This window comes from Gekko japonicus, unplaced genomic scaffold (assembly GCF_001447785.1).
Source record: "Gekko japonicus isolate JY-2015 unplaced genomic scaffold, Gekko_japonicus_V1.1 scaffold31, whole genome shotgun sequence".
Classification (NCBI taxonomy): Eukaryota; Metazoa; Chordata; class Lepidosauria; order Squamata; family Gekkonidae; genus Gekko; species Gekko japonicus.
Genome location: NW_015161404.1, coordinates 1482540 through 1509643, shown reverse-complemented (window position 1 = coordinate 1509643; position 27104 = coordinate 1482540). Strand labels below are relative to the sequence as shown.

General features: G+C 42.1%; 1 protein-coding gene across 3 annotated transcripts in view; it reads right to left on the bottom strand.

The window, feature by feature from the left end:
- Window positions 1-27104, bottom strand: part of SMARCA2 (SWI/SNF related, matrix associated, actin dependent regulator of chromatin, subfamily a, member 2) — a 146537-nt gene that overhangs the window by 62837 nt on the left and 56596 nt on the right. For all 3 annotated transcript variants that reach the window (XM_015426051.1, XM_015426045.1, XM_015426057.1), the window contains 12 exons: window positions 23404-23457; window positions 21345-21475; window positions 21095-21155; window positions 19156-19256; window positions 18852-18999; window positions 17583-17746; window positions 14385-14451; window positions 13761-13871; window positions 2827-3069; window positions 2437-2550; window positions 1601-1708; window positions 1144-1230 (listed from right to left, as the gene is read on the bottom strand). In XM_015426051.1, the coding sequence (XP_015281537.1) occupies window positions 1144-1230; window positions 1601-1708; window positions 2437-2550; window positions 2827-3069; window positions 13761-13871; window positions 14385-14451; window positions 17583-17746; window positions 18852-18999; window positions 19156-19256; window positions 21095-21155; window positions 21345-21475; window positions 23404-23457 (1389 nt within the window). The remainder of the gene's footprint in view (window positions 1-1143; window positions 1231-1600; window positions 1709-2436; window positions 2551-2826; window positions 3070-13760; window positions 13872-14384; window positions 14452-17582; window positions 17747-18851; window positions 19000-19155; window positions 19257-21094; window positions 21156-21344; window positions 21476-23403; window positions 23458-27104) is intronic.

Below are 27104 nucleotides of genomic sequence, written 5' to 3'. Positions count from 1 at the left end.
AGAGAACTGATCTCTGTTGGCTGGAGACCAGTTGTAATTCCAGGAGATCTCCAGCCACCACCTGGAGGTTGGCAACCCTAAGGATCATTGGAGGTTTGAGGCCTGCCACCTGCCATATGATCCTTGCCCTTCCTGGCTACTTAAATCTGTTGGGGGTGTGCATGGCTGACCAAAGTAGTTTACTCCTCCTTAAGAGAGGGGGTGGTGGCCTCAAAACAGGCTGTGATGTATCAGCTACTAAAGAAGTCTATCCTGGACCCAGAAGTTGTCAGCAGCTATCATCCAGTCTCAAACGTTCCATTTGTGAGCAAAGTGACTGAACAGGTGGTGGATGGAGAGCTTCACTCATTCCTGGATGGAGCAGATTATTTTGGATCCTTTCCCATCTGGTTTTAGGCATGGTTATGGGACTGAGACAGCCTTTGTTGCTCTGTTGGATGACTGGATGGACAGAGGACATGTGACTCTGTTGATTCTCCTGGATCTCTCAATGGCTTTTGGTGCATCAGTCATAGTATCTTCGTGGACTGCCTTTCAGAGCTGGGACTGGGCAGATGAATTCTGCAGTGGCTCCAGTCATAACTGGAGGGTAGGTTTCGGAAGATTTTGTCTGGCTTTTTGTCTGGTTTTAATGGTTTCTAAAACATATTTATTATTATGTATGTTTTTAATCTGTTTTAAAGGCAGAAAGGCAGGGTATAAATTTTGAAAATAAAAATAATAAAGAGTGCTTTTGGTGGTATAGCAGTTGATGATGTGTGGCTCTGCACTGGCACAAAAATTGTGCACACACATGTATCTTCAGACAAATGTAGCCCCAAGCAATTCAGAACAGTCTTGTGCTACTTTCAGCACACACCAAAGTACAATGACAGACCAAATCTATTTTCATCTCCATCTTTAAAAATTGCAGAAGAATTGTATTATATTATACACTTTGCATGAAATATGGCCTCCCATTTCTGCTCAACCCTACCAAAATCCTAAACAGAGCTGCACCCCTCTAAATCCACTGAACTCAATATGCAAAGAAGGGTGTAAGTCTGTTTAGGATTATACTGTTAAACAACATTAGTCTTCTACTATATGTTTCATGACTATATGTTAGTGTCTTAATGAAAAAATAACACTAGATGGCTTTACCTCAATATGCTGGAACATATACGGGTGATTGCATATCTTTCTCAATTGCATGATGGTGTTCATGAGAGTTTTGGCTCCTCCTTTCCCCTAAATAAGTAAATCAGAAACAGTTATGAATTTGACAATCTGGAAAGGCACAAGATCACACATCAGAACAATAACTGCCTTAGTTCGTATATCTGGCCTTCTCAAATCTAGATCATACAACATCATGAACATGTGCATGCCCTCTTACAATATTCCTTTCCCCCCAACATGTTGGCCTTAAATTCCCTTTAGGAATTTTAAAACATACCATGTTCCATCCTTCCTTTACCAATAGGTGACATCCCTTGTCTGGAACCTAATACCATCTCCTAGCTACATTAACCAAATTGTGTCTGAGAAGGTTTCAATCAAGGCTTGTTAGGACAGGTTTTGGCTGAAAACTCTGTTCTAAGCAGTAAGAATGTCTCACCTTCTTGTCTTTCTCAGAGCCATCGGTAAGGAGGATTCCTTTGGCTTGCATGTGGCGATACAGAATTTTCTGAAGGGCTGACATATCACACTTAATAACATATTCAACCTAATGTGATAAAACAAGTAAAAAACAATAGTAAATAGGCAGGGTTATTAGTTAAGAGGGACTTCAGAGGCTACCTCTTTTTCATGCTGTCTCTAAACATTTGATTACAGAGGACAATGATACAGAAGAGAGTGGATTCTGTCACTAAACACTTTCTCTAAAGAACTTGACAATGGGGAAATTGCCAGTGCTGTGACAGAAGTTAATGAGGTTCATTACGGAACCTGCTGTTTTTATCGTTCACCTCTCAATGTGTACAAGCAGTGAAAAGAAATGTATGAATGTTAGAAATAAATATCTAACTATTTGATAAGAGTACGGAATAACTATTAGAGTGCCTACAGGTTCAGTGCTGCAAAAGTACAAGGATAAACCAAGAGGAGATCATCAAAATGTGGACAAGTGCCACACTGTAATGGAACCACAGAGAGCAGCAGAAATTATTGCAACTTTGAGTCAACTTTACAATGCACTGTAAGGCAGAGGGGTTCTATGTCTTCTGGAACACTTGCACTATGGCACCAATTTTCTCCTAAAAGAACTTACACATCTGCGTCCTTGTGCCACTAATATTTGCTAGTCAAGACACACAGTTGTACTGTGTTGTTGTGAAAGGGTTTGGGCTAGGAATCTTTGGGTTCAGGACCATACTTTTCATTGCAACACTGCGGAGCCCAGGGTTCATTCAGGGGATTAGAAATATTCAGCAGTGCCGTCCCTACACAAACCTTTTCTGGCAGCTGAGATTCAACTTCTTTCTTCAGCCTCCTTAGCAGGAAGGGTCGCAGAACTTTGTGGAGGCGCCGAATGATCAAAATAGTTTCCTCCTCATTTAAATCCACCTGCAGGAACATAACGACCAAAAATTACATGCTCTTAACAACAGAAAATTTGCAAGTTTCATCATTTTCCCCCAGTATAAATGGATTTATATTGTATAAATCATGCCATGCTTCTATTCATTTTAGAAGACTCTGAAGAGATATGTTCTTTGAAGTCCTTTAAAGCTGTAACATTATTATGTTAAAGTAAAATGTATGCCCCAAGTATAATACAGATTTTACACTGCATCTATTTAAATTTCTGTGAATTTAAGTTTAAATAAAATAGACCAGTACCCTTTCTCCAGTCATGGCAAAGGGGGCATTGAACCACTGTTCAAAGGTGCTGCAGCTCTTGAAAATTGTTGGAAGGAGGAAGTTAAGAAGAGCCCAAAGTTCAGGCAGTTTATTCTGCAATGGAGTTCCAGTCAAAAGAATCCGTCTTGGGGCTACATAATGAGTATTCAACACCTGAGTCAGCTTGCAATGATGGTTCTTCATTCGATGACCTTCATCTACAATCATATACTTCCACCGAATCTACAAAAGGACAAAATCATTGGCAACAAATCTTTATCTGCCTAAATTACCATTTCAGTAAAGGCTAAAATGATTCTCCATCTTAAAAGAAACCACTGTGGTAATATGACTAGATCATACTCACAAGTTGATTTGAAAAAGTAATATCAGAACGGGAAAATATCTAATGAAACTGAAGTGCATCAAATTAAAATAATTTTTATTCACACAATATAAGTAATAGTAGGTTAGGCTACAGTAATGCACTCTGGATATGCTTTCTTGAAGACAGCATAGACCTTTCATCTGGTTCACAATGCAGACATCTAAACCTGGAGGAGAAATTTAGGCTGCTGGGCAGGAAACTTAGATCCAGGACCTCCAAGGTAGCCTTCTCAGAAGTGCTACCTGATCCACGTGCAGGGCTGGAGAGACAGGCACAGATCAGGAGTTTCAATGCGTGGATGAGATGATGGTGTAGGGGGGAAGGGTTCAAGTTTGTTAGGCACTGGAATGCTTTTTGGAACAAGAGGGAGATGTACAGACGAGACAGTCTCCACTTGTCCCAAGAAGGAACCAGGCTGCTGCCGCTTAAAATCAAAAAGGTGGCAGAGCAGTTTTTAAACTGAATATTGGGGGAAAGCCGACAGGAGATGAAAAGTCTCTGGTTCGGGTTGGCTCATCTCAGAGAGATGAGGGGGTACCTGTTGCTTTTCTACAGGGAGGTGGATTGAAATTGTCCACTGAGACCATGGCTAGTGACATGGACTGCCTGACAAGGTCTCGAGATTGCAAGAGGAAGGTGGCAGGCTTAACCAGTATGGGAAATTACAGCTGTTTCTATACAAATGCTCGAAGTGTCCGAGGTAAAATCGGGGAGTTGGAGTGCTTGGTGTCAGAGGGAAAAATAGACATTGTGGGTATTTCAGAAACTTGGTGGGATGAGGAAAATCAGTGGGATACGGTGATTCCCGGTTATATATTATATCGGAAGGATAGGGGGGGAAGGGTTGGAGGTGGGGTGGCTCTGTATGTCAGAGAGGGTATAAAGTCCAGAAAGATCGAGAGGCTAAGAGAATTGGATTCGCTTCTTGAAGTTCTGTGGGTTGAAATAGGGGGGCCAAAAGGAAACTTAACACTGGGAGTTTGTTATCGCCCACCGGATCAAAAGATAGAGGAGGATTATAAAATGATGAATGAATTAAAGATAGCAGCTAGACAAAAACACTGTGTCGTAATAGGTGATTTTAACTACCCACACATTGATTGGGTCAATATGTGTTCTAGTCGAGAGAAAGAGATTGAGTTTCTAGACACTCTAAATGACTGTGCTATGGAGCAGATGGTCATGGAACCTACCAGGGGAGAGGCGATCCTTGATTTGGTCCTAAGTAACACTCAAGACCTGGTGAGAGATGTAAAAGTGATTGCACCGCTTGGGAACAGTGATCATAATGTTGTTGAGTTCAACATTTGTACAAATAGGGAATTGGCCAAAAAGACTCACACAACCACTTTTAACTTTAAAAGGGGTAATTTTTCTGATATGAGGGGACATGTGGGGAGGAAACTGAAGGGAAAAGTAGAAAGGGTCAAAACCATTGGGGAAGCTTGGAAACTGTTTAAAACTACAATTCTAGAAGCTCAAATAAAATATATTCCGCAGGTTAGGAAAGGCACAAACAGGTATAAGAAAAAGCCTACATGGTTAACAAACAAAGTAATGGAAGCTGTAAAAGGTAAAAAGGATTCCTTTAAGCGGTGGAAAGCTAGTCACAGTGAGGCTGATAAAACAGAACACAGGCTATGGCAAATAAAATGCAAGTCTGTGGTCAGGCATGCAAAAAGGGAATATGAGGAGCATATAGCAAAAAATGTAAAGACCAACAATAAAACTTTCTTCAAATACATTAGAAACAGGAAACCAGCCAGGGAGGCAGTGGGGCCCTTGGATGACCAAGGGGTAAAAGGAGTACTGAAGGATGATAGGGAAATGGCTGAGAAGCTAAATGCATTTTTTGCCTCCGTCTTCACTGTGGAAGATGAGAGGTGCTTGCCCACTCCAGAGCCGCTGAGTTCGGGAGGGGTGTTGAAAGACCTGAGTCAGATTGAGGTGACGAGAGAGGAGGTCCTAAAACTGATAAACAACTTAAAAACTGATAAATCACCAGGCCCAGATGGCATACATCCAAGAGTTCTGAAAGAACTCAATTGTGAACTTGTGGATCTCCTGACAAAAATATGTAATCTCTCCTTAAAATCAGCCTCCATTCCTGAGGACTGGAAGGTAGCTAATGTCACTCCCATCTTTAAAAAGGGTTCCAGAGGAGATCCGGGAAATTACAGGCCTGTCAGTCTGACGTCGATACCGGGTAAATTGGTGGAAACCATTATTAAGGAAAGAATTAGTAGGCACATAGATGAACAAAACCTATTGAGGCAGACTCAACATGGGTTCTGTAAGGGAAGATCTTGTCTCACTAACCTGTTAATGTTCTTTGAGGGGGTGAACAAACATGTGGACAAGGGGGATCCAATAGATATTGTTTACCTTGACTTCCAGAAAGCTTTTGATAAAGTTCCTCATCAAAGGCTCCTAAGCAAGCTCAAAAATCATGGGATAAAAGGACAAGTCCTTTTATGGATCAAAAACTGGCTAATTAATAGAAAACAGAGAGTGAGTATAAATGGGCAGTTCTCCCAGTGGAGGGGTGTAAGCAGTGGGGTACCACAGGGATCAGTACTTGGTCCACTGCTTTTTAACTTGTTCATTAATGATTTGGAGTTGGGAGTAAGCAGTGAAGTGGCTAAATTTGCGGATGATACGAAGTTGTTCAGGGTGGTGAAAACCAGTGAGGATTGTGAGGCACTCCAAAGGGATCTGTCAAAGTTGGGCGAGTGGGCGTCAACATGGCAAATGGGGTTCAATGTGGCCAAGTGCAAGGTGATGCACATTGGAGCCAAAAATCCTAACTATAAATACACGTTGATGGGGTCTGAACTGGCAGAGACAGATCAAGAGAGAGATCTTGGAGTTGTAGTAGATAACTCACTGAAAATGTCGAGACAGTGTGTGACTGCAATAAAAAAGGCCAATGCTATGCTGGGGATTATTAGGAAGGGTATTGAAAACTGATCAGCCAATATCATAATGCTTGTATATAAATCAATGGTGCGACTTCATTTGGAATACTGTGTGCAGTTCTAGTCACCACACCTTAAAAAGAATATTAAAGCTTTGGAAAAAGTGCAGAAAAGGGCAACTCGATGATAAAAGGGTTGGAACACTTTCCCTATGAGGAAAGGTTAAAGCGCTTACAGCTCTTTAGCTTGGAGAAACAATGACTGAGAGGTGACATGATTGAGGTTTATAAGATTATGCATGGGAAAGAGCAGGTAGAGAAAGAGGTACTTTTCTCCCTTTCTCACAATACAAGAACCCGTGGGCACTCCATGAAATTGCTGAGCGGTCGGGTTAGAACGGATAAAAGGAAGTACTTCTTCACCCAAAGAGTGATTAACACTTGGATCACAATACAAGAACTTGTGGGCACTCCATGAAATTGCTGAGTGGTCGAGTTAGAACGGATAAAAGGTAGTACTTCTTCACCCAAAGAGTGATTAACACTTGGAATTCACTGCCACAGGAAGTGGTGGCGGCTACAAGCATGGATGGCTTCAAACGGGAATTAGATAAGCATATGGAGCAGAGGTCCATCAGTGGCTATTAGCCACAAGGTATAGATAGGGACTCTGGGGCAAGTGATGCTCTGTCATCTTGGTGCTTGGGGGGGGTCAACAGTGGGAGGGCTTCTAATGTCCTGGCCCCACTGGTGGACCTCCTGATGGCACCTGGTATTTTTGGCCACTGTGTGACACAGAGTGTTGGACTGGATGGGCCTTTGGCCTGATCCAACATTGGCGTCTCTTATGTTCTTAAACCAGCATAAATTTATTTATTAGGCTTTTATACTGTCCTCCCTGCAGAGCGGGCTCAGGGCAGTGTACAACAGTTTAAAACAAGAGAATATATTAAAATTCAGTGTACTAATATACAGAAGTCATGTAATGTCATAAACCTATATGTCACCATAACACATAAATCTCTAATACCCACTGACCGGGGGGGGGGGGGGGGGGGGGGAACCATTGGTGTCCTCAACCATCTCTGCCTTGCAGGCCCTGTGGAACTGTAACAAGTCCAACATGGCCCTGATGTCATTTGGCAGAGTTCCACCAAGTCAGAGCCAGGGCTAAAAAAGCCCATGCTGTGGTTGAGGACAGCTGAACGCTCTTTGGGCCAGGGACTTCCAGCAATTTTTTGTTCTCCTGAGTGCAGCACTCTCCTGGGAACATACCAAGAGAGGCAGTCCTACAGGTACGTTGACCATTTAGGGCCTTAAAGGTCAAGACTAGAACCCTGAACCTGACCCGGTACTCAATCTGGAGGCAGTGCAGTTGGCAAAGCACAGGTTGTATATGTGCTGTTGATCATGTCCCTGTAAGGACCCAGGCTGCTGCATTCTAGACCAGATGTAACTTTTGGATCAGTCTCCAGGGTAGCCCTGCGTAGAGTTAGTTACAGTAAAGCCTAGAGGTGACTGTTACATGGATTACTGTGGCTAGGTCAGGTCGAGACAGGTAGGGGGCCTGATCTAGCGTAGTTGGGTAAACACCAGTCTGGCAAAGTTTGTGATCTGGGCCTCCATGGATAAGGAGGCATCCAGAAACATACCCAAGCTCTTAACCATTTGTGCCAGTGTTAATGGCACGTGATCAAGAGCTGAGAGTTGGCGCCCAAATCCTGAATTTCCCCCACCCAGTCAGAGAACCTCTAGATTCAGTCTCAACTGACTCTGCTTCAATCACCTCACCACAGACTCCAAATCCTCAGTCAGATTTCCCGGGGCGGTGTCCAGGCAGCTGTCCACCAGCAGATATAGCTGGGTATCATCAGTGTACTGATGGCACCCCAGCCCAAAACTCTACACAAGCTGGGCAAGAGGGCACATATATGGTAAATAACATTGGGGAGAGGATATCCCCAACCACGGAGAAATGAGCTACGGGGTATCGAGGAGAGACCCTCTCTCCCAGTGCCACCCTCTGTCCCCAACCACGGAGAAATGAGACAACTCACTTGAGGGCTGTACTCCAATGTCAGTGAGGCGGTGAGCCAGCAGCTCATGATCGACTGTGTCGAACGCTGCTGTCAAGTCAAGCAATAACAGCAGCACCTACCCGCCTCAATCCAACTGCCTGTGGAGATCGTCCGTGACAGCAACCAACACAGTCTTTGTCCCATGACCAGGGAAGAAGCCAGACTGGAAGGGTTCTAGTGCCAATGTGTCTTCCAGGATGCTCTGGAGCTGCTCTGCTCCTGCTCTCTCAACTACCTTGCCCAGGAACGAGAGAGTCGAAACTGGGAGGTAATTGAATGGGTCAGAAGGATCCAGTGATGGCTTCTTCAAGAGTGGTTATTACCATTGCTATCCTGCTACTGGGTGTCTATGTATTCTCCCTTACAATTAAACCCAACCACCTCCCACGATTAAGGCTAGCCAATAAACCCCTACTATGGGCTCTATATTTCAGATGCTATATTATCAGCAAAGATGGGGCTCTCTTTGTGGTGTCCCCAAATTAAGGCATGCCATCCCTCACTCATCTAGCTTTGTTACAGTGCAATCATATGTTGAGCTACTCCAGTCTAAGTTAATTGAAATCACTGAGCTTTGACTGGGGTAACTCTGCACTGGATTGCACTGTTAGCCTTCTGCTGAAAAGCCTTCTTCTAATGGAGGAAGCCTTGCAATATTCTTTCCACCAGAGTATGGCTCCTCACTTACAATGCAGTCCTATGCAGAGTTATACCATTCTAAGCCTACTGACGTCAGTAGACATAGGTGTAAACTACAGGGGGGGCTTGGGGGCTCAGGCCTTTCCCAAATTTTTCCAGGAAAGACTGAGCCCCCCAGGCAACCAGTGACAGGCAATATAGACTTTAAAACTTTCACATGTGGGGTTTTCCTCTCGGCTAGAAAGGAGGAAGTCAGGCTCACCTTCTTACAAATGCTAATTGAGCTGGCAGGACAGACAATGGGATGGTTAAACATCCCCCCTCCCCCTTCCCTTCTCCAAGCATATATGTGGAGGTACCAAATGCTAGAGTCTTTAGGAAGATAGATCTCTAGAGACAGGAAAAGCTGAGTGCGGAAAGAGATTTAATAACATTCCTTGCAACAGGAAGAGAAGATCGCTTGCAGCTGGATCCATCAGGTTTTTGGTTGTATCAGGTTAATAACTAAGGTTTTTAATATCCAGAACATATCAATTCTTGAATATGTTTGATGTCTGTTGGAAATTAAACTAAAGTATTTAATCCTGGCTGTAGGGCTGCCAGGTCCCCCCAGGAGGTGGGTGTTTGCCCACTCTAAAGGCCCCCAACCCGCTGGCCCAGATCCGGCCACCGGGGGGAACTTCCCACCCCAAAGTGCCTGAATTGGGCCGATGTGCCCGGCGCGATGACATCACCTGGAGGTGACATCATCACTCCGGGCACGTCATTGGGGATGCTATAGCATTCGGGGTTAAAACTCTATGGTACCATAGAATTTTAAGCCCGAACGCTAGAGTGTCCCTCAACAACATGCCCAGTGTGATGTCATTGCGGCGCACATGCACGAAGCTCCCAGGCACACACCCTCTCCCCCCCTGCTGGATGCCAGGTACGGACGTGGCAACCCTACCTGGCTGGCTCCACTCAACAGTCAGACTGTGAAGCCTCTGTTGGGCCCAGCATATTTGCTGGGCTAGGTCTCATTAGAAGCTTCCAGAAAAAGTAAAATGGTCCTTGTGCCTGGAATGTGCACATTTTCTTTAAGGCCAGCCCAGAAAAAAGAAAGCAGTTAGAGACCTGAATTTTCAACCACTCCTAAGCTCTTCTTTCAAGTTGCATTTCATTTTTAAATGGTAACCAGGGCTCTTTTTGTAGCAGGAACTCCTTTGCATATTAGGTGACACTCCCCTAATGTAGCCAATCCTCCAAGAGCTTACAGAGCTCTTCTTACAGGGGCTACTGTAAGCTCTTGGAGGACTGGCTAAATTAGGGATGTGTCGCCTAATATGCAAAGGAGTTCCTACTCCAAAAAGAGCCCTGGGTAAACCCATCTGCATGAACAAGATGGGGGGGAGGGACATGCACATTAGAGGTCTTTTAAAATTCCCTTTTACCCTGTCTGCAGCCCAGAGGGAACACTGGCAAGACATGTGTACATGTTCATGCTCTTCATTTTGCTGTTACTTAGAATGGTGTGGTACAGTTTCAAAGGAACAACTAACTGGGATGTATAAAAAGAATGACCGGATTGCCCATTGGAAACAATGGGAGAGGCTTGAAGGCCCATTGGACATTTTGGGAGCCGGGAATGCCAATTGACTTGCATGGGCTCCACTGAAATACATTGCAGCCCAAAAAAGGTTGCAAAGAATATGTGGAATGGTTTTTCCATTAAGATCTTTGGGCTAAGATAGGCTACTCTGGGACTGGAATGAAAGCCCTCAGAGTGGAATTAAGGTCCCTAGGAAGACAATCTGTGCTCTGCTACTGGAATGACAGTGCCCAGAGTGGAATGACGATCCCTAGCAAAAGAATTTGTGCTTTGGGATTGGAATTACAGGTCACAGAGTGGAATGACAGGACAGCCCCTGGGAATAGGATCAGTGCTCTGGGACCAGAATGACAGGTTGCAAAGTGGAATGACAGCCCCTGGGAATAGGATCAGTGCTCTGGGACTAGAATGACAGCCCCTGGGAGTAGCAGAGATGTTTTGGGACTGGAATGACAGTCCTCAGAGTGGAACGATAGTCCCAGAATACTTCTGCCACTCTCAGGGGCTGTCATTCCAGTCCCAGAATACTTTCACTAATCCCATGGACTGTCATTCCACTCTGGGGGCTGTCATTCCAGTCCTGGAACACTTTTGCTACTCCTAGGGACCACCATTCCACTATGCAAATTTAGAAGCCGCAGGGATTACATGATTAACATGGCTATCCCTATTTTATATATAATGTCTCCTCCTTCAGAATCCTGATATTATCCTTTGAATTGTTTTAGTCCACTATTCCATTCAATTTGCCATGGAAAGATTTGTACTTAGAAAGAGGAAAGTCCTTTCTGGTGCAGTTAAAGTTGTATTTCAGCAGACTGAAGATCATTTGTTGAAACCAAACGTGTTTTGTAAATTGAACCTGAAGGGCAGAAATTAACCATACACAGGAATGCAGTCATTTCCCATTAACTTAATTGTGTGATTTATTTTATTAATAGTTTGTTCTGAATGTCTGTGTTTTTAAGGTGGAGTTTCTAAGAAGTATGCTAAGAAGGCAAGGTATATAAAATCCTAGGTGGCATAACTGAGTTTTCTTTGGGGTCATGGCTATGGGCACTGTTCTCAATAGCCTCAAAATGTGCTTGTACTCACTTATAGGATATGAGTCTGAAGTGAGAAGAAGATTGCTGGTACTCTGAACTTTGTACATTGCTCAGAAATTGAGTGCACAGCAACTGTTTGGTATTCTGCCCTGGCTCAGAGACTTCAGCCATGCATTTACAAAGGCAACTGTGATGTCATAATTTAGAAAATTTCAGTACAAAGTCACCCTTATGAATAAGGCAGAAACAAGACTCCTGTAAATGAATGTCCAGGAAAACTTTTTAAATGTTCCCCTATGGGCTTTTCTGTGCTGCCTTCCCTACTGTCAAATTTGTGACCATTTGTCTTATGCACATGGTATGTATATTTGCAGATCTTAAAGTGACTATTCTAAAAGTGAATTTTTAAAAAAGGACACAGCAGGAAACTGCTGACATACCACTATAATCACTGGCCACTTCCCACCTTTTCCTGGGTTTAGCCCAGCCCAGAGGCATGGCTAGGTGTGTTCCCATGGGTTCCCAGGCCCCCCTAAATTTCTGGGGAGCCCTTTCCTAAATCCCACATGGCTCCGCCTCCATAGTGACAATGGCCTGTGATGTCACTGGCTCCTCCCTATGATGTCACTGGGCCTTTGCTCCTTTAAGCCTAGCACAGCAATGCCTCTGGCCCGGCCCAGCCCCCCCCCCATATTGGAAAGTCTACGCCCCTGTCAGTAGACTTAGCAGGGGGATTCTGGTTAAGACTGCAGTGTTATTGGAAGGGAAGTATAGGATATAACCATAAGTATTCTATGTAGTATAAAACTTTCTGAATCAGCAACAACTGAAGAGAAGTTCTGAGCAATAAATAAATAAGATGGACCACTGTTCCATCTAACTACCACTTTGCTATTCCTATTAGCATTTAGACCCTGACAGCCACAGCTGACAGAAAATGCTGCTTAGAATCCTTTTTCTAGATATCCTGTATATAATGAACACAGCCTAATTCACAGCCTCCTCAAATGAGACTATAATTTCCCCCTGGTACATATTCATGGCATGATACTCTTAAGACATTTATGCAATAGATTCATTTTAAGGGAAGGGGAAAAAATCAGGAGCTCCAAATTCAGGTTTTGTGAGATTTGTTTCACTAAATTCAAATCGAGTTAAAACAATCAACAAAGACTAGTTCACCCAATTCTTGAACTTAAAAAAAAACACTATACCCTGAGGCAATCACATTAACAAAATTCCTTTGGTGGAAGCAACTTCAGCTATCATTCCAGGAAATTTCGGCTTCCAGAATTACACGACTAATACAGCAGAATCAGAGCAGCTGTTGGAGCTCAAGTCTTTTTAACACATTGCTAATTAAAAGAGTGGAAGTACCATACGGAGTGCAAAAGAATGTGGAGATGTAAGGCTTTCCAAATCCTAAACTGTAAGTATTTTATTAAGCAAGCCAAAAAGTCTCATTAGAAGCTTCCAGAAGAAGTAAAATAGTCTTTGTGCCTGGAAAGTGCACATTTTCTTTAAGGCCAGCCCAGAGAAAAAGAAAGCAGTTAGAGACCTGAATTTAAAAAGGTGATTTTTAGTGAGCATATGAAATCTTATTAAGAAATGTCCATGCACTGATGTCTGACAAGTAAGTTTGAGGTTATATATCTAACAACTCAAAGTGAGCTCCATTTCCAATGCATTTTAAATACTTCCATTTCCATTGAAGCAACAGTTCCTAAAAGGTTAGCCCCCCTATTTTAGAGTCTATTAAATTATTTAGGAGATATTTAGATCAAAGGAGTTCTCTCTAGCTATTTGGGTTTAATGCACAACTGATAATGACCACAAAAGATTTCAGTCTAGTGTCTATTATCTTTCCACATCTGGAAAGTGACTACACAGCCTGACTCCTTTTTTTTAACCATGCTCATCTCTTCTCAGAAACAAAGAACTACAGAAGAGCTGTGGATAAAAATGGAATAGCAGGGTTCCAGGATAAATGTTATTAGGCAGAATGATGGAGAAACGGCTGTATAGTATTGATGGGATCCACAGGTAGCAAAACTATTCTCTCATCTGCAATCCTGAAAGTGCCACGGCAGGAGAGGAAAATCTGAATGGGCTGGAAGAAAGGCCTAAAGAAAAACATGGAACTGGCTTTAAAAAAACAACAGTGATCATGGATGCTGTACCAGAAGTCTTTTTGCCAGGTAGAATTCTAGCTACAGGGAGGAATATGGAAGGGAAGAAAGCATGTCATTAAGAAGACTCAGAAATACAACACTACCTTAGCAAGAATGTGCTTGTCCTTTATTATATACTCGTAAGTGGTCAAAAGAACATTAAATTTTCCACTACGAAGCTGAGGAACAAGAGATCGGCGCATAGCAGGTGTGCCCTGAATGAGAAAAGAAACAAAACATTTTCGAATTACACATCAGTAGAACAAGGATATATGAACAAAAGCATCCCACATTAGGCACATGTAACAAAATGACACTAACACGGTTGTGACCATTCGAAACCCTTCACAGATGAGGGTGAAGATTTAAAATATGTATATATAATAACTTTGTCCTCACAAACAGAAGGAGGACAGAAATCGTTGCTCAAACATTTATACAGCAGGCAGTCTCATGACCCTATACCTGCTTGCCTTCATAAGAATAGTGACGACTGAACTACCCCATGCTAAAGCATTCAGGAATGCAGAAATGTATATTATTTATCATTTCTATCACTCCCATCAGAATGTCTTGGAATATGAGCCTTTTCTACTGCATTTCAAAACCTGGATGTCATTATGGTCTATTACAGTAAATTTACTGATCAAGCAATTTTAAGTGCACCAATGGAAGAGGGGGAAAACTATACACCCAATTTTATATCCCCTATATAAAGAAAATCCAACCTTGTAAGAAATTTTCACCACAGAAGGGGCCCATTTGTCAAATTCATAAGTCCAGTTGGATAAAGTCCTATGTGAAATATGAAGAATATGAAACATATTAAAAACTAATTTTAACAGCTTCTGATAGCAATGGGGATAAACAGTTACAAACTCTACAGCCCCATTTTAAAACCACAACATTAATTAAACATGAAGGCTGCATGGAACTCCTTCACTGGTTAAAGGACAACCTTCTATAATCATGTCAGGGAAAGCTGGTTGTGTTTCAGCTCAGTTTTTCTTGTTCAGTTTGATTCAGGCCAATTAGACCAACTGAACTGCTTTAACCATTATCCAGTGTGGTGTGGTGCAAGTGGTCAGAGTGCTGAACTACACACTGCAAGAAATGGGTTCAAATCCCCAGCCTGCCATGAAGCTTGCAGGGTAATCTTCAACCATAAAGCCTAACCTACTTCACAGGTCAGTTAAGATTGTCTTCCCAAACCTGCTTTCTGTGCTCCAGGTTACAGAGGTGTGTCAGGTGGGGACCACAGACAGGGCTTTTTCAGTGGTGGTGCCATGCCTTTGCAACACCTTCCTCTTTGAGGCTCACCTGGACCCTACCTTGCTTTCCTTTTGATTGTCAAGCTTTCATTTTACACAGGTTCTCTTTTGGTAGCTTTTATAGACTGCTTCTAGACCATCTCATTTTAGGCTTCTCGGTTTAGTTTTATGCTATTTTATGTCTCGGACTTGTTTTCATGCTGTTGGTTTTACTGTACTGTTTTGAATGACAGTGTAATACACAGGTGAGAACACTGCTCATGACTTATTTTTTATATCTCAAGTCTTTGCTGAAGGCCAAAGATTTTCACTGAGAATAGAACCAACAAGAAGTCATTTCTTTAGTCTTGTTTGTAAAATCATGTTGTACGCAAGGCAACAAAAGATGCAAAACATCTGTGCATACTGCCAGACTGCATTTTTAGAAAGATGGTCACGTCTTTCTAATCCCTATATTTATAAATACAAATTTGAAAAATATCATTTAAAATGGTGAAGGTTCAAAATTTAAAAACAAACACATTTGGCTTTGGGAGAGGGTAATGCTAATCATTCCTCTCTATGTCTCCTACTACCTTGGTTTCCAGGGTATAAGCAGAGCTACATCTCATGTCAATGGCATTTCATCTGAATGGAGGGAGGTGTCCAGTGTGGTGACACAGAGCTTGGTTCTGGGCCTGGTACTTTTCAATATTTTTATAAATGATCTGGATGAGGGTGTCATCATTAAATTTGCAGATGACACCAACTTGGGAGGACCAGTGAACAACACAACAGAAGATAGAGAGAGAATTCAGTGAGATCTGAACACACTGGAAATGTGGGCAGATGTGAACAAGATGCAATTTAACAAGGATAAGTGCTGAGTTCTACATCTGGGTAACAAAAATGAGGAACACACATACTGGATGGGGGATACACTTCTGAGTAGCAGTGTGTGTGAACAAGATCTTGGGGTATGGGTGGACTGTAAGTTAAATATGAGCAGCCAATGTGATGCAGTGAAAAAAAGGCTGATGCGATCTTGGGGTGTATCAACAGAGGAATAACCTCCAAACCGCAAGATGTCATAGTCTCGCTGTACACTGCAGTAGTCAGGCCACACCTAGAGTATTGTGTGCAGTTCTAGAGGCCTCACTTCAAAAAGGACGTGGATCGACTGGAGCGGATACAGAGGAGAGCAATGAGGATGACCGGGAGCCTGGAGACCAAGCCCTATGAGGAAATGTTGAGGGACTTGGGAATGTTTAGTCTGCAAAAGGGGAGGTTGAGGGGGGACATGTTTGCTCTCTTTAAGTATTTGAAGGGCTGTCAGAGGAGGGCAGGGAGCTGTTCCTGTTGGCAGCAGAGGATAGTACTTGCAATAATGGATTCGAATTAAGGGAGGAAAGGTACCGGCTAGATATTAGGAAAAACTTTACAGTAAGAGTTGTGCAACAGTGGGATCAGCTGCCTAGGGAGGTGGTGAGCTCCCCCTCACTGGCAGTCTTTAAGCAACAACTGGACAAACCCTTGTCAGGGATGCTCTAGGCTGATCCTGCATGGAGCAGGAAGTTGGACTAGATGGCCTTTATGGCCCTTTCCAACTCTGTGATTCTATGATTCTATCTGACTTCAAGGCACAACTCGGCTTCAAATGGCATTGCAAGACATCCACCCTGCTATTTTGTTGTTTTCTTTCCACCTTATTTGAGTACCAAAGTGATTTTAATTCTCCAGTATTCTAAATAGTGCAGCCACAATAGGTTATGTTATAATTTACTGATAGCTTTATCACTCATTCTGATAGCAACTTTAGATTCCATAATTTTGATTTCGAGGGGCAGAAAGGAGGCACCCTTTATCATATAAACAAAACAAGAAAGCCAACAGACACAGTGGTATAAATCAATGTCGTCAAACAAGAGAATCTTAATAGAATTATAATAACTAATTTTGAAACAGCTTTATCAATTCTATTAAGGCTAAACATAACGACATTCTTTCCTGCAGATGCCCAACTGAAACTAACAGTGCAGTCCTAGGACCACTTTCCTGGGAGTAAAACCCACCAAGCAGACTTCAGTATGATTCTGAGAAGACCTGTTAAGGATTCCTCTCTAAACCCATGGGGTGTATGTGTCTGTATGCGTACATGTTTGCATTTAAATCCATACATGTTTGCATGCATATATATATTTGCATTTAAATCCAGAACTATGGGGCAAATGCAAAGACTGCTGATTAGCCAGTAACTGAAGATAATAATTGCAACACCTAGGCAATCAAGTGTGCTGTACTGGGGGGAGGAAGGGTGGGTCATAATTTAGAACTGCCTCTTCAAAGAAATCCCTTAAATAACTTTAAGGAAAATGTTATTCATGCCATACAAGACAGAAAATTTTATCTCTTGCAGTCACAGCAGAAACAAGCGATAGTGACTAAGTGACACTGTAAAGCTTGCCTGCTAAGTGCTTTTATCAGCCATCTGGTCAGCAATGCCAGATAATCCATGTGGGAAGAAGAGGAGATAATCACAGACTAAATCCAGAGTATACACTCTGCTCAGCTTCTCTACATGCTTTGTCTAGCCATTAAGTGAAAAAGTACACCCTGTTAATGAGCCAATCTGCATAGCATAAAAAAAATATCATTAGGAGAAGTTCATCAACTTACGAGAGGGGAACAATGATGAGATAGGGGCCATTGAGCCTTTTGTGTTCCATCAGATAAGTGATGAGTGCAATCGTCTGTATGGTCTTTCCGAGCCCCATTTCATCAGCTAAAATTCCATTCAAATTGTTATTATACAGAGAAACCATCCATTCAAGCCCCTGGATCTGAAATGAAGGAGATTGCTTCAGTTATCTAGTATCCATGCCCACTGTAATAATTCAAGCAAACCTTTTAACATCTCTGACCTGGTGGTAGGTGCTTCTCAGCTGAGGATGTGTTTGTTGCAGTCAGTACAATGGAAAAGGCAAAATAAAAAGTTCCCTATACAAGGGAATGCAGGCCTGAGTATAGAATGTGTTTGCTCCTAAAACTGATTTAGAATTTGGGCATAACCCTCCTCTCTTTAATGTGGCATCAACTGAGATATACTTTGGACTCAACAGTTCATACACACCTTGATTTTAGATTTTTCCTCAGCCTCCTTTTAGAACAACCCTATCCTTCATATTGCATGTGGCAACAAATCTATCCTGAATATTCTTCATATATTAAACAGAGTTTGAAGCCATGATTTCAAGAGGATTTGCAAACTCTGGTTAAGGAGGAACCTGAATAACATGAAATGGCTAGTGTCAGCACAGATGCAACAGTAAATTGTGGTTAAAAGAGAGAAGGGAAGGTAAAGCAGAGTCACACAAGAGGAGAAGGAAAAAGTTCAGTTTTTAAATTGAGGCTGGCTCCTGATTTGCAAGCCATGGACTGAAGGGAGCCAGCTTCATGTCTATACCAGACCTCAGTCAGTTATGGAGACAATGTTCAGGACAGGAAGGACTCTGGTAGGCAGGCATCTGGTTTGCGACACCATCCTGCATCACCACTGGAATAAACATATAAGCATGTAGCTGAGAGGGAGTTCACAAGCCAAGGAGTTCTCAAAAACTGCACAGGGCAAGAAATGAATGCTCTCAAAAAGAGAACGTTCTTCTTGCACGTATGCAGTCTGGCGGCTCAGGAGAGATGGGTAAGCAAAACAATATGCTTTAAGGTACTGAATGCAGAGAATAGAGAGCCTGAATTACTACATTCTAACATATTTGTTCGGTGAAACTGATTTTTTTTGTTTTGATCTTTAACAGGGAGCCTCCTTATGCCATGCTTTAAGAGCCCCTGGTTTAGATGCACTGGTTTAAAGATGCACTAAAAGGAGTTAAAATAAATGGAAAGCAGTTAATGAATAAATATGAATGCAGTCTCCAGCTGGATGCTTACCTGATAATGTTTTAGTGTGCCATTAATAAGAAGAGAAGACTGCTTGTCTACTCTCTCGGCGATTGCATGAGCCACTGTATAGTAAGACTGAGACCCTCTGGCACTATACTGCATGCTGTATTCATCATCCACATCTTGTTTGGCTGTCCTTCAAAGCAAGTAAACAGATTCATTTGGAACTTCATGTTACTAAAGAGTCTGAAATGTTAGCAAGCATTCCTCATTCAGAAATCAACTGCAAAAATATATACGGCACAAAACAGGTTCCTTCATGGAGCGAGCAGGCATTTCAAATCAGACTCACTCAATTATTTGTTTAGCATCTCGCTCAGAAACATCTTCGCTGTTTGGATCCAAGTGGATCTTCTCATCTGTCTCTTGTCTACTTGAGTCCTCTTCATCGTCCTGCAGAAAAGACCAGCCCAGGTGTCATAACTGTATCATTAGTCAGCACTAGGTAAAAGTAAGATTCATTTTTTCATGATAATGTATATATTTTAAACAATTGTGTCTTAACAAGCAGTGCTATTATTGTAATAATATTTTTGTTACTTTTATGGGCGCACTGCATCAGAATTTTGAAAATATTGTCATATCTTCCTTGCCTCCCCCATTTTTAAAATACTTGATAAGGAGAAAATTCTCTCTCATATGAGTTCCAGACACCTGTCATGGGGCATGATATTTTGAGAGTGTTCCATCACATCATAATCTGTGGGAAAATACTTCTATAAAGCCATATATATCCATTAGAGCTGGGTAGTATCCAAAACTATTTGCCAAAAAGACAATTTTTCATTTAAAAAACCAAAATTTAAGCGTATGTAGATGACCACAACTACTATCACAGCTATCTCCTATTGCTGCTCTTAATTTCCACTTTTTATATTGTCAGCTACCTAAATGCTCTCGTTTCATGGGTAAGAGACAGAAGTGAGTAAGAGGTGACACATTTGAGCACAACCAGAATGTGCCTGAAGTTAAGGGCTTTGTATTTAGTATAAATACAGGAGTTCCCAATAAGCATGGACTATCTTATTAACTGCAACTCTGTAGTTAAGTGGACCTTAGAGCTCAAAAGGCTGCACCCCTCCCAAATCTGAGGCTTTGAACCCAATTTGTCAGTCTTTTGAGATGGGAACTTAGAACTCATTGTGTTCAGCAAAGAAGACAGAAGAAAAAAATGCCATAACATTCTCAGATGAACAGCTTACAGTGCCATCCTAAGGAGAGTTATACCTTTCTAAGTCCACTGACATCAGTGGCCTTAGAGTGATGTAACTCTGCTTAAGATAGCACTTACAATCTGCAGCCCTCATAGCTGATCTCGATACAGGACACAGGATGAGAAAGACAATAACAGAAACCAGCCTCACTCCTTCAACAGAATCCTTTTCACCTTTTCTCATCCCAGAGTCACAGCAAAGAGTCTTTGAAGAATTATCAAGAATTAATCAAAGCACACTCAGTCCCCATTGCTGGTCTATAACTATGAACATCTATTTTCCTAGCTGTTGCTTAACGTTTTTAAATACAGTTTTCCATAATGTTGAATCCAGGCTTGATTGCTAAAGTGAAAAAACATACCAACAGCTGCATTTCACATTTTCTCCCTCCTACCTGAAGCATCATTGTTTTTTAATGAGGGACTGATTAAAAAGATAACAGATAAACAAATTTACTTATATGAAGATTTTTTAAAAAGGACTTAAGTAGACAAGATACTCGCTGTGCTGAACAATTACAGCTAGTATCTGCTTTAATAGAGGATAAATTCTAAAAATGAAAACCTCATTGTTTATTGTAATTCATGGCCATTCATAATGGAGAGAAATATTTATTCCTTCACTGCCTAAACATCTACTCTACCTTCCCTATTAATTAATAGGATTATAATACAGCAATTTCCCAGCCATCACATTGAAGATTCTTGTTTGCACCGGAAAAGCCTAACAAATTAGCATTAACTTGTGGCTTCTGTTACCAGTTACAATACAAAGGAAGAAAATGATACTTAAACTGTATTTTAATGCTAGTTTTCCACTATTTATCGTGTAATATTATAATATTGTTTATTTTAATGCTAGTTTCCCACTATCATGCAATATTATAATATTGCTTATTTTAAAGGTTATAGCTGTTTTTGCATGCTTTTCACGCAGTGAGTAAAGAATCATTCCCCCCCCCCAAATTACAATTATACATTTTAAAAATAGATCTATCAAAGTGAGGCCTTCACTTACTTCCTCCTCATACTCAGAGTCACTTTCTTCTTCACTGTCTGAACGAGGAGCGACTTCATAGCTATTGGGGAAGAAAGAGATGAGAGAGAATGAAAAAGTGAAATGCAGACCCCCCCAAATATAGGTCAAGATAAATGTGTATTTCAGAAAGGCAAAGAATGAGCAAATACATACATGTAAAGCCAAAAAAAAAGTGAAGTGTTTGTGGAAGGGTTTGTTTGTTTGTTTTTGCTGACTCCTGGCTACTTACCCAGGGTTCATTTCTAACCAAGCATCCAACTGACTTGCTTTAGGAGCCTCTGATCCAAGGAGGACTTTGCCCGTTTCAGTGTGAGTTACTTTGACTGGGAGATCACTCATCTGACTGCTCTCATCTATGGGCTGAAGATTAAGGAGAAATGTAGAGCTTAATCTTTGAAAAACACATCTCTTTCTGACAAGAACAGTTCATAACCAAATCAGGCTTCAAGGGAAAATCCTTCCCAATTCCAATCAGCATGAATCAAAACCATTCAGAAGTTTGGTTTTAGTATATGATAAACATAGAGTATAGTCCATTAAGTACACTGAGCCAAAGTGTCAGGAGTATATTATGTCTAAAAATAGCAACATTCCTTTCTGTTTCTTTGTTGCCGCTCATATACAAAATAATTTATTAAAAGTTGCACTTTAAAGTTTAATATTGCTTAATGACATATGAACAATATTTCAATATATTTAACGAATCTCGAGGGGAGGGTTAACACTGATTCCTTCCATTTTTTTTTAAATCTACTGCTAATGAGTGGCTAGATGTCTCCCCTATTATCTATCCTCAAAACAAGAAGAGACTTTAAAAAACCACCCTTTTGTCATATTATCAGCATAAGATGCCAACATATACATGCACCCAGATAAACTTTCTACAGACCTTTATAGCATGCTCATTAGTGAGATAGCTCATTAACTGCAAAGGCCCTCATTAAAATCTTCAATTAGTTGTGTTGGACAAAGTGTCTTCCATTAAACTAATTTACTACACATTTTATTACATGCCAGAAACAATACATATAACTACTTGTGTATGTTTGCTTGATTAGTTAGGCTGTAACAATCCAATTTGCCAGATCAGCTGTGGACCATGTTAAAAAGTCTGCTTTTACTTGTGAAGGAAAAAAAAGATAAACAGGGTTGCACTGTGAAATGTGAACAAAGTACAGCTGAATCTACAGGCTAGGCTTTTGGACAATGTCTTCCAAATTATATTATTTAAGAAAGCATTGCACAAACCATAAACTTTTTAACTACAAAATCATTTCTTTATTTATACCGAACCTCCATGTGAGACTGTTAATTTTACACACAAATCACTCCTTTAAAGCTTTTACGTGGCTGGTGAAAATTCTGAAGTTTCATGAACAAAAATCCAATGTTGATTTTTATCAATCTTTGTAAAATTAATTAATTATTCTAATACTATTTACTCGGGATGGAAACGAACTGGCTCATGAGCCAAAATTCGGGCCAAACTCGGGCCAGTTCACAGCTCAGGAACCAATGTTCAGGGAAGGAACATTCCCCAAACATTTACCAGATTTTTGGACGATTGAGCTGTTTGGGGTTTCAGTCTCTCTCTGCCGGCTCAGCTGTCTCGGGCTCCCACATGTTGCCCCTTTAAATGGGCTGCGCAAGGAAGCCCAAGACAGCTGGGCCAGCAGAAAAGAGGAAGTGAAATGCCCCTGGGAGACACTTCACCCCCATATTTAACCCTCTGGTTTTGCTCCCCTGCTTAGAAGGGTTAAATGGCTGGCAAAATCGAAGGGTTAAATGGCTGGCAAGCCACAGCCAGGAGAAAGGAGGAAAGAAAGTCCTTTCCTGGGCAATCGCCATCCCCTTTCTCCCAGCTGCAGTGAGCTGAGGCCAGGAGAAAGGGTGAACTGACCTTGACGGACCAGTTCAGTTTGAAGTTCAGCCTGTGGGCCGCCCTGGACCCCGAACTGAACCATCTTTTTTTAGGTTCATGCCCATTCCTACTATTTACCTTTCATCTTCAAGAAGATTACACAAGGTAACGCTGGTCATTTTACCACTTCAGTATGAAAGCCTCAAATCCTTTTTTTTTTTGTAGTATTTTCATATTTTTATAAGTTACATTACAGAAATTCATAAACATTTTTAGGCTCATTCCTAAAGCCCTATACTAAGACTAACAGCTTGGGTACATTGGCCCTATTCTTGTTCCTTTGACCTTGCTGAACACATTTGGATTATGGTCAATGGCCATTATGAACTGAGGGCAAGGCCGTCTAAAGAGAAACAAAGATTCTTACCTCTCCATCAGGACCAAGTCCAGATCCCATTCCTTCTGTATTATCTTCTGCCTTCTGTAACAAAACGGTATGGTCAAACTAAGAAAATTAGGAAAATAAACTGTATAGTATGTTATACTTGGAATATTTTATGTCTACCTTAGATATGAGGAAGACACAATGTGAGGCGGATTGCCAGTAAAGGAAGCCACAGCCTTCAGTTTGCAAGTTCTCAGCAAGGCTATTAATGATAGGGCATTTTGGAGGTCATTAATTCACAGGGTCACTGAAAGTTGGAAGCCACTTGACAGCATATCACTTTAGACATAAGAATGGGCATGACACATACCATGAATACATTCTGGACAATGAATTGTTTCTGGGGGGACATGAATGCAGAATTCTACCTGTAAATTAATATAACTTAGCATGTTTTTAGTGTTCTAAAAGGTAAAGGTTTCCCTTGCTCGAAAGCCAGTTGAATCTGACTCTAGGGATGCGGTGCTCATCTCCGTTTCCAAGCTGAAGAGCCAGCGCTGTCCAGAGACGTTTCTGTGGTCATGCGGCCGGCATGACTAGACACCAAGGTGCATGGAACGCTGTTACCTTCCCACTAAAGTGGTACCTATCTATCTACTTGCAATTTCTTGCTTTCTAACAGCTAGGTTGGCAGGAGCTGGGACCAGAGACAGGAGCTCACTCCGTCGTGCGGCACTCGGGTCTCGAACTGCTGAACTACCGACCTTCCAATCTGCAGTTCAGCGTCTTAACCACTTGAGCCACCGAGTCTAAAGAATGACAATCAGGAATGGAAATTAGGCCTCATAACTCTTGTCAGCCACTGGAGTGCTAGTGGAAAATAGTCACTGTGGGCTGCAGATTTCCCACCCCCAGTGGGGATTTGGCAATCCTAGTTGTACCAGGTTCAGAGATTAAGCTCTGCCAAACTTTCCTTTAATATAGTGTAGATTCTATAGCATACAAAAATGTCAAAACATTGCTGTCACTAGAATAAAGAGATATACAATACAGAGCAGCCCAATTTTAAACAAGTAGGTAATCTTGTACTGGCAGCTCGATCTGTGCATGTTCCCCTGTTAATTTCCTCTTGCTGTTTTCTCAACACATCCTGGTTCTCACTCATCACCTGCCCTCTTCCTCATTCTAATTTCTTCTATCTCTCATTTGTTCTCTATCATGCTTTTCTGCATGCTTATTTTTATCTATTTATTTCCATTATTCCCTATCCATATCACTAAGGACTCCTTCCAATGACCTTCTCTACATGGGTCTGAATATCCATGCACTAAATTATACACATTTTCATATTATGCATCTACTAGTAATAAAATACACCTTCCAAATAATTGGGAAGAGATCATACAAATCAGAATATTTGTAACAGAAAATCTGGCTCTTTGTAACTGCCAGAAGATGAGTACATCTTGTATTCGGGTATTGCATGCCAAACAAAAAATGTCATGTAAGGAATAACCCATATTTCCCCTTCTCTTTTTACGTTTATTTCCTCTCGTTCTGTTTAGAAGAAACCGGCACCTTTATTATTCACTACTAAACACCCTGAGCCAGCCTCGTACCCAGAAATTTTGTTGGGGGGCCCCAAGGGGGCAGTTCAGTACAGTGGAGCTGACTACATCATAGGGTTGTTGTTCTTAGGGAAATATAGAGGAGGAGAGACATGGCTAGGTAAGAGCTGACAGGTAAAAACAGGGGGAGGGAGCAGCACATGGGGCAGTTCAGAAATAATAAAGGCCAGGATTTTTGTCTGGGAGTTTATTTTCTCTGAATCGTTGTGCATTGCTCTGGAATCAAAGCCTACACCCAGAAGATCCAAGATGTCTAGCAAGCATTGCTGAAGGAGCTGGGAGAGCCCTTCCAGGTTTTACAGACACAACCTGGTTCCATTGGCTAGCTAGCAGCAGGACAATAACCCCCCTGAGCAGCAACCCCGGTGCTAACCAGCTCTTCTCGTTGCATCCCCTTCCTATACCCCCCCCACCTTTGCGGGCAATCCAAGAGGAGAGCAAAGACAGGAACTTTGTTTTGCACCTCCTGAAGGGGCTCAGGCATTACAATCGAACCAGCAGCAAGCCGAGTTTGGGCTGAGACATGCTTCCCTTCCCCTGGCAAGCCAGGTGGCTGAGGTGGGCACTTCATAGAGAAAGGGGAGGGGGAGGCACTGCTGTTTGGGGAGGGTGCCGGGCGCTCATAGGCACCCCTGTGCGTATGGGCCTGCCCTGAGCCCTTTGCTTTTGTCCTTTACAAGGACAACACACTTGGATGACTGAGAACTTGCTGGCTGGTTTTAGCTTCCTTGCCTTTTCTGTCTCTAGATGGGGGCTTCACTGTGGTGGCAGCTCATGCTGTGGCACCAGCAAGGGGTAGGCAGACCCTAAGGGGCCGGTGGGTGGCATTCAGGCAAATTCTGGCAGCAGGAGCCATTTGGGCCACTTAGAGCAATTTGCTGCTGCTTTTAACAGCAAGCAGCTATGAATGATGTCTTCCTCATTTGCACCAGACCCACCCTTCTGTATTGACTGCTGCAATGAAGCGAATCGTGAGCCCTGAAATCAGCCCAGAGCTGACATTCTGCTTGCTTGCCTCAGTGTTAAAGAGCTGCTCAGAATTAAGAGTTAAGAGGACACATGTGAAAAGGACACATTTGTATTAGTCAATATTTTTTCTTGAGCAGCCCCCTCCCCAGGAAGGATTGGTCCCGTCAATTACAAGGGGAAAAGGTAAGACATACACGCCTTTCACACCTACATCTAAAACACCATATGAGGAGCTGCCACTACATGCAAAAATGACATGGGGAAAATTAGTGTGAAGAAAAGCAGATGAGGAAAATGCAATAAAAAGAGTGAGAGAGCACACACTACTGATAGTTCTTTTGTGAACATTAATATCTCACTCTGAAGATAAAAGTGCTGATGGTTCTAAATTGTCAAATATTAATTTGCCTTATGTTTTAAAGCTGGAAGTACCTTAAATAATTAAAAAAATAAACGAGAGGGGTCAAACTAAAATGGATACAGGTATCTAGTGTTCAGTGCTTCTAGTTTGCTTCTATATTTGCACAGCCCTGAAACAGTTACTCTCTTTACTGTTTTATGTGGTCAGAATTGGAACATATAATTTTTAAAAATTTATTAACAGTGATTAGCTACATCTATATATATAAAAGAAAGTCCCCTCAATGTAAAATCAATGCCCAGGCCAAGCCACTGGACCTAGAAACACCAAATTCGGGGAGAGCGCGCCTACCATGGCGTAGATGCTCACTAAGAAGGGATTTTTAGAAATTTGACTCCTAAGTGGGTCAAAAGGGGTAAAATGTGCTCCCCCATTGATTCCTATGTGGCTGCCAGGCAGCTGCCTCCCTGCACCCCCCACTCTCTGATTGGTCAGCTGCAGAGCTCAGTTTTCTGAGGGGGGAAAAACAGTTATAGGGGACTGCAGAGAGCTAATGACAGTTGAGGAAATCAGGAGTGGCCAACAACCACCTGTGAGGTGAAGCAAAGCTACTGGCCCAGCCTCTCTGATGGCTTCCAACACACCCCCCCCCCCACCTCCTACACCTAACAGGCAGTTGTCTGTCAGGTACAGCAGCGGTTGCAGGGTGTTTAGAGCCCTGAGAGAGCCCACTCCAGCAGTAACGCCTTAGTGATCCTGCTGGTCCTGCCTCCACAGTGGCTTCT